General features: G+C 36.7%; 1 protein-coding gene across 1 annotated transcript; it reads right to left on the reverse strand.

The window, feature by feature from the left end:
* Nucleotides 1-1,356: 1,356 nt before the first annotated feature.
* On the reverse strand, nucleotides 1,357-3,035 carry LOC127748524 (uncharacterized). Its single transcript, XM_052263122.1, has 2 exons — nucleotides 2,813-3,035; nucleotides 1,357-1,922 (listed from the first exon to the last, which is right to left on the reverse strand). The coding sequence occupies exons 1-2, from the start codon at nucleotides 3,033-3,035 to the stop codon at nucleotides 1,357-1,359; spliced, it is 789 nt and encodes a 262-aa protein (XP_052119082.1).
* Between the last annotated feature and the right edge of the window lie 5,542 nt (nucleotides 3,036-8,577).

The raw sequence follows: 8,577 nt of genomic DNA on the forward strand, positions 1-8,577 counted from the left end.
GAACCAACATACCATGCTCCAACATGACTACTATTCAATATATTCTTCCATTCATAACCCCTGTTTTCTAATAAATTGAAGATGCTTCAATCAATGGTAATAAGATCATTATCATCATCAATGAGGTGTGTTTGATGAATACTTGGAAGAAGAAGGTAAGGAACTGAGAGAGAATGAAAAGCCATTGAAATATAAGTAATATTTTTCACTTTTCTTTTTTAACACGCTTTAATTCTATGAAATAGAATTTGGAAGGTTAAATTTTAAATACTAATATCTATATCTGTAAATGGTGAACACTAATGGTATGTTGGTTGTGAGGGACCGAACCAAAATAACGTTATTGTTGGGCCAACCATAGGGAGCTCTTAACCACCGAGGAAACTTCGGAAAAGAATCAAGTGAGAGAATATAAGATGAGATGACACCACATCCAACTCAAAACCTTAAGGTGTTAAGTTAATGGATCTCTCATCTTATAAACTCCTCACTCTTCCTTGCTTTCTTTGATGTGGGAATAACTTCAACACTCCTCACACTTGCAACACTAACAATCTCCCCATCAAGTGTGAGCCTCCACATCAAGCATCAACTCCCCTTTAGCTCCTCCACCACATATGAGTATTCGTCCATCACACCGCAGCAAAACACCGCGGGACACGCTGACCGGACCACCTTTGCCGGGAAGACTTTTGATGCTTCAGCTTGAATACTCCTTAAAACCAGACCGATTAAACCATCGGCTCTGATACGACTTGTTGGGCTAACCGTGTGGAGCTCTCAACCACCGGAGAAAATTCGGGGAAGAATCAAGCGAGAGAATATAAGATGAGATGACGCCACATCCAACTCAAAACCTTTAGGTATCAAGTTAATGGGTCTCTCATCTTATAAACTCCTCACTCTTCCTTGCTTTCTTTGATGTGGGACTAACTTCAACACTCCTCACACTTGCAATACTAACAATCTCCCCCTCAAGTGTAAGCCTCCACATCTAGCTTCAACTCCCCTTTAGCTCCTCCACCACATATGACAATTCATCCATCACACCACCGCAAAACACCGCGGGACACGCCGCCCAGACCACCTTCGCTGGGAAGACTTTCGATGCTCACCTTGAATACTCCTTAAAACCAGACCGATTAAACCATCAGCTCTGATACGACTTGTTGGGCTAACCGTGGAGAGCTCTCAACCATCGGAAAAACTTCGGGGAAGAATCAAGCAAGAGAATATAAGATGAGATGACACCACATCCAACTCAAAATCTTAAGGTGTCAAGTTAATGGGTCTCTCATCTTATAAACTCCTCATTCTTCCTTTCTTTCTTTGATGTGGGACTAACTTCAACACTCCTCACACGTGCAACACTAACAATCTTTCAGGAATTTGGCCACAAACATCCCAAACTTCAATAAAACCATCTTGTGTCAAAGCAAAAAGATAATTGTTGCTGAAGACAATATGAAAATAAGATTGCTTATCATGAGAGATCTCAACCCAAGTTGTAGAATTGCAATAAGCAATCTTACAGTCGGAACCATATATGATGGCAAGAGTGTAGCTTGAAGAAAAGGAGCAAAACATCAAAATTTCTTTGACTATGAAGATCTTTCTTAAATATTCAGCAAAGTAAGAATATGTAACAGGGTGTAAGAATGAAAGGGGAAGAGGTGGTAGGTTAATGGTAGTAGAAGAAGAAGGATTTAGAAGGAGTAGAATTCCATTCTGATCCAAAAGTATAATCCAGCCATGAGAAGAACCAACACACCATGCTCCAACATGACTACCGTTTAATATGTTCTTCCATTCGTAACGCCTGTTTTCTGATAAATTGAAGATGCTTCGATCAACGGTAGTAAGATTATTATCATCATCAATGAGGTGTGTTCGATGAATACTTGGAAGAAGAAGGTAAGAAACTGAGAGAGAATGAGAAGCCATTGAAATATAAGTAATATTTTTCACTTTTCTTTTTTAACACGCTTTAATTCTATGAAATAGAATTTGGAAGGTTAAATTTTAAATACTAATATCTATATCTGTAAACGGTGAACACTAATGGTATGTTGGTTGTGGGGGACCGAACCAAAATAACGTTGTTGTTGGGCCAACCATGGGGAGCTCTCAACCACCGGAGAAACTTCGGGGAAGAATCAAGCGAGAGAATATAAGATGAGATGATACCATATCCAGCTCAAAACCTTAAGGTGTCAAGTTAATGAGTCTCTCATCTTATAAACTCCTCACTCTTCCTTGCTTTCTTTGATGTGGGACTAATTTCAACACTCTTCACACTTGCAACACTAACAATCTTCCCCTCAAGTGTGAGCCTCCACATCAAGCATCAACTCCCCTTTAGCTCCTCCACCACATATGAGTATTCGTCCATCACACCGCCACAAAACACCGCGGGACACGCCGCCCAGACTACCTTTACCTGGAAGACTTTCGATGTTTCACCTTGAATACTCCTTAAAAACAAACCGATTAAACCATCGGCTCTGATACCACTTGTTGGGCTAACCGTGGGGAGCTCTCAACCACCGGAGAAACTTAGGAGAAGAATCAAGCGAGAGAATATAAGATGAGATGACACCACATCCAACTCAAAACCTTAAGGTGTCAAGTTAATGGGTCTCTCATCTTATAAACTCTTCACTCTTCCTTGCTTTCTTTGATGTGGGACTAACTTCAACACTCCTCACACTTGCAACACTAACAATCTTTTGATCTCTACTTTTAGGACCTCGACTTTTGTTTCTCCCCCTAGACTCAGAAACAAGAACATCTGAATGTGTAGTCGATGTACCTTGTGACTTTCTTCTCATTTCTTCATTCAAAACACTGCTCTTGGCAAGATCCATAGAGGTTACACTATCAGGAGCAAAATTAGACAATGACATTTTGAGAATTTTCCACGAGTCTGGTAAGGAGCCAAGAAGTAACAATGCTTGAACCTCTTCATCGAACTTGATACCCATGGAAGATAACTGATTCATAATTCCTTGAAAATTATTCAAGTGATCTGTCATTGATGTCCTATCTGTATATTTCAAAGTCAACAACTGCTTGATCAAAAACATCTTGTTATTCCCAGTTTTCTGAGCATACAACTGTTCAAGCTTAATCCAAAGGGTCCGAGCATGTGTCTCTCCAATAATATGGTTCAACACATTATCGTCAACCCACTGCCTAATATATCCACAGACTTGTCTATGCAACAAAGTTCAATCATCATCAGGCTGAAATTTTTTTACATAAAGCAAATCTTCCATTGTCATCAGTGTGAACTTTCTCAAGCAGCCTAGCAGCGAAAACGGCACAAATTTTCAACACAAGAACAATATGGAAGCACTTACAATACAATATGACAACAACTATAACAAGTAAATATAGCAAGTAAAGCAATAATAAGAACACATCGAGATTTTAACGTGGAAAAGCCTCTCAATGTGAGAGGTAAAAACCACGGGTTGTCCAGACCAATGAAATAGCTCCACTATAATCAAATGAAGTATAAGAGAGTCTCAAACAAAGCACAAAAACGTGCATATAACCAGCCAAAAATATCAAATCACCAAAGCTCATAAATGAGAAGCAAGAAGATGAAATATACCCAAACAACAGAGCTGATGTCGAAGCCAATTTCTCCCTCTTAATAACTCCAATTCCAATCTCCACCGTTCAAAATGAAGAAAAAAATGTGAAGAATCTACAGTCCAAATTTTACGTCGATCCAACGGTGAAAGAATGAGAAACTGCCGTTCCACGTTTGCTGCTCTGTGTAAAAATAGAAAACCTAGTTTCTCTATTGAGAAGCCAATTTCTCTTACTGAAAATTTTCAATCAACATCTTCACCGACCAGAATGACGAACAAGATGATAGGAACACACAGTTTAAATTTCAAGTCGATCCAACGGTGAAAAACTGAGAAACTGTCCTTTGAAATTTACTGCTTTGGGTAAAAATGGGAATTCTGTTTCTCCCTCTTCTCTCTCTCTCTCTCTCTCTCTCTCTCTCTCTCTCTCTCTCTCAAAAGACCTCCAAAATCTGAATTAGGATTGTGACACTAGAGTGCAAGAAAACACCCTAAAAAAATTGGACTTGAGCCTCACAAAGGAAAGAAAAAACCATCAGTTGTCATGTAATTGCAGCAAAATTAAGATGGTTATATTAAATGAACCTTCACTACCTGCTTTTTTTTCTTTTTTCTTTTTGAGTAGTTATGAGCAAGGATTTGAAAAATCATTTTGATGTGCTTAGACTGATGGTTCAGATATAATATAATTATTCAAAAAAATAAAAAAATAATCCAATAATAAAAAATCTTGATAAAAAATTTACCATCATTTTCTCTGTTTTAGTACAGTTATTTATAAAAATAAATGATGCCATGTGACTTATATTTTTTTATTCTTTTTGCAAATTGAATAATTAAAAATATATTTAATATATAAAACATTATGTTCATATACTTATCTCATTTATCTCACTTTTATTATCATGTACTTATATTTATGTAATTTATTTTATTCAATAGTTATTATTTGTCACAGTTACACTTTCTTATATTTTTTTTTGTCTTAAAGTGATCGGTATTTCTATACTTAACTCCAATATTTTATACCAAATATTTTATTCTATGAATTTTATTTTTTAAGTTCTATTACTTTTCATATATATTTTTCTTTTTATTTAGTCACTTTGTTATATTTTTGTTATCAATAAAGATTACAATGTCTTCTTTTTGGCCTGTAATTTATCCAGTAAAAATTAAAGCACTAATTTTATACTTATAATAATAATCTTATCAACTAATTTTTTAATAATATTCTCTCCCATAAAATACTTTATCATATCATAAAATTTTTTAAGATAACTACCAATAATAAAATTATTATATACTATTTAATAATCCTAATTTTAATTAAATGAAACATGAGAGGTTGAAAACCTGAAATTCTGTTATCAAACAACCTAGGTTAATAAAGCATTTTTGTCTTTATCTCTTAATTTTTTATGGTCTTTAAGTTTCAAAGGAGCAAGCTAGTAAAATTAAATTTAATTCAGCAATTGTTAGACTGGAACTAAATTCAAAATTTATGAAATTTCCACATGCTAGAAATATGATCTGTAAACCACGCTAAAATCGGTAAATAATTAGTCAATAAATCAAATTTTAATTAGAAAAATTAAATATGCAAAACTAATATAAAAATAGGATAGAACTCGTCAAAATAAGAAATTCGACGTTAATTTCAAAGAATTCGGCTTAAGATTGGGTCGAACCAGACCCAAACCGGACCCATGGACTCAACCGTTCCATTTAAATGAAATGAGCTCAGCTCATTCTTCTTCTTCTTCAAAGAAGAAACGTGCAGCATGCAAAAAGGAAAGGGGGAAGAGGGTTCCAAACCCTTGGCATAGCTTCAATCATCTGTAACCTTCAATCCGGAGCTCCGATTGATGAGCCGTTTGCGGCCACGCGTTCGTCTCGGAGTCCTCTTCAATTCTATTCAAAGAAAAAGGTATGTCTTTCTCTGATTTGTACCCAGAATTCTGTTTCCCCTTTATGTGTGAAATTGGCTTGAGCTTTGAGTGATTTTGACGATTTTGGTGATTTAGGTGCAATCTAACATTGGATAATTGTTGGATTATACTCCAATCATCAATGGGTAACGTGAGGAGACTATAACTCTATCTAATTTCTGAATTTGGATAAATGATATTGAGTTGGGTATACATATATGTTGTATATTTGTATTAGGGAGCGTGTTTGTTAGTGGAAATTGATGTTGTGGACATTGGAGGCCTTGGATTGGTGTCAAGTCTTGGTGATCTTATGAATTGAGGAGCTGTGAGTATGGCTTAAGGGTTGCTTTGGACAATAAATAAAAGCAGTCAAGGTATGGTTTAGGTTTCGCGCGTTTAACATTTAAAGTGTTGTGAAAATTTAGGCTAGAAGAACCATAGGATAAGTTGAATTAATTACGTGCATTTAATGATTAGCCTTGTGAAGTGTTAATATATATATTAATGAAAGGTTGTTTATATATATGATATATGTTGATATGTGTTTCTGAGTTGTTGAAGTAAAGAGTATGTATTCTTGGGATTGAGCTAGTATTGGGAGTTATGAGCAAGATTTGTTATTGTGGAACATGTGTGCTCTTGAGTTTATTAATGATGGGATGATGTTGAGATTGGTATATGTTAATGGAATATGTTGATGTTGGTATATGCTAATAGAATCTGGTTGATGTATGCTAATAAAAGGTAGATATATGTGTTGATATAAATTGGTGGATTATGGCTTATTGAATTAGTTAAAGGCAGTATGGAAGTGGTTGTTAATGAATTGACGTTGGATATGCTAATAACATGCAGGTTTTATAGGTAAGGATTATGAAAGTGGTGAAAATGAGGTTTGGAGGTTGTTTGGTAAAAAAGTGATTTTTGGTGATCTTTGAAAGTCCATAACTTGCTCCTTAAATATTGAATGGAAATGTGGTTTGTTTTAATTGAAAGATAGTTTTACAAGCTTTTAAACGATATCAATTTTGTGAAAAATAGAATTTTGTAGAGAAAGTTATGGACGATGAAAAATTGGTGCATGAAACTGTGTTGCAAGTTGGTAAAATCTGGTTGCAGAATGCTTCTGGGCATTTTGCCCATTTTTTTCAAAACACGCCCACTCGTGTGTGCGCGTGGCTCACGCGTACGCATGGTGTGGAGTTTTGGAAACACCTGCGCGAGGGGCGTGCGTACGCATGTGTGCCGTGACTTGATGTACACCCACGCGTGTGCATGGCTTGCGCGTACGCGTGGATGCTGCCTGCTGCAGAAATCGGTTTTGACTGTTTTAAACCAATTTTCCCACTTCTAAACCTCCATTTTCTTCCCTTTGAGGCTTAAGATATGGTACTAAGACCAGTAGCTAGCTGAAGCTAGAAAAATAAGATAACTTGAGACTGAAGTAAGAGGTAAAATATGGAGTTTTATAAGAAGATGAGAATGTCAAAGGAAGTGTAATGCCATGGCTTGATAAATGATGATATAATGATTATAAATATGAAATGGCTTATGAATGATGATATCTGAGATACGAGTTCCCTGGGTAAGAGCCATGGCTCACCACCACGTGCTCCAGGTTGAATCTCGATACTCTGTTGACCCTACGTCGTAAAGGTGACCGGGCACGTATAAATTTCCGGGTATGGATAGCCCCCATTGAGTGATTATATGATAAATGAATGTGAACTCTATGCATAGACTCTTGGGGATGCGCGACGAGGGACAGTCTAAGATTTTCGGGCTTGTTGGGTTGGCTGGATAACTGACAGATGGGCCCCATCAGCCATATGACAGGCATGCATCATGTGCATTTGTTTGTTTTGATTGCTATGCATTACCTGAGTTTGCCTAACTGTATGTATACATCTTGCTACCTGTTATACTCGCTACTTGCACTATCTGTCTATTACTTGTGCGTGAATTTGTCTGGTTGCTTGTATTTGCTGAATTATGGATGACGGAGGGATGGAGTAAGGGTGAAACGGTTTGAAATTAGGTTAGGTTTAAATTGAGTGAGTTAGGCAGGTTTAGAACACCTACTCCTATTTCTGGCTTCTATTTAGAAATTAAGTTTAACAACGGTATGATGGAGTTCTAGGATTGCCTCTGGCATTTCCAGGACCTTATTTATTATACACGTGGCACCTTTACCATGCTGAGAACCTCCGGTTCTCATTCCATACTGTGTTATATTTTTCAGATGCAGGTCGAGAAGCTCCTCGCTAGGCGTCTAGATCTTTAAGCGGAGTAGTCCTTGAGATGTTTTGGTTTATTAGATTATGTATATATGTACTTAGTTACTTAGCTTGCTCTCCAAGAAACTGGTTATTTTGTTCCTCATAGAGGTTTCAGGAGAATTAGGACTTTATTTCAGTATTTTGGGTATTTTGGGATATCTGTGTATGTATGTATATATATATATGCTACGGCCAGCCTCGGCTTCGCAGGCTGAGTCAGGAGCTAGCTATGATGTTTCCCTTGGATTTCCTTTATTCTCTTATTTACCTTTATCTCTTCCTTCTAGGTTTCTTAACACGCAAGTAATTCGATTCCTCGAGCGTTGCGCTTTTCTTTTTGTGAATTTGTTTTACCCGTTTTTCAAGGCTCGTAATTGAGTTTCTTTTTCCTTATTACTATGTATATACTTTTACTTTTAGAAATCGTAATACCGTACTATCTCAGTCTTATGACTTAAGCATAAGATTAAGTATAGTAGGGTGTTACATTATGGTATCAGAGCAGTTCGTTCCTATAGAGCCTGAGGACAGACTGAATATGCTATTGTGCGTTCTCTGTGTATGTGTCTATGTGCTATTAGGATATCTAACTGATATGTGTAGCATACATGTTCGTGAGCATGTATTTGGGACTCTTAAGAAGTAAACTTGAGATATTGATACTAATCACCTTAATATCAATTGTTTGGTGTGAACATGGACCAGATGTCGACTCGCGGATCCGAGCGAGGTAACTAGAAGGAAAATCCTAGGACCGAACCA

Source organism: Arachis duranensis, chromosome 6 (genome assembly GCF_000817695.3).
Source record: "Arachis duranensis cultivar V14167 chromosome 6, aradu.V14167.gnm2.J7QH, whole genome shotgun sequence".
Lineage (NCBI taxonomy): Eukaryota > Viridiplantae > Streptophyta > Magnoliopsida > Fabales > Fabaceae > Arachis > Arachis duranensis.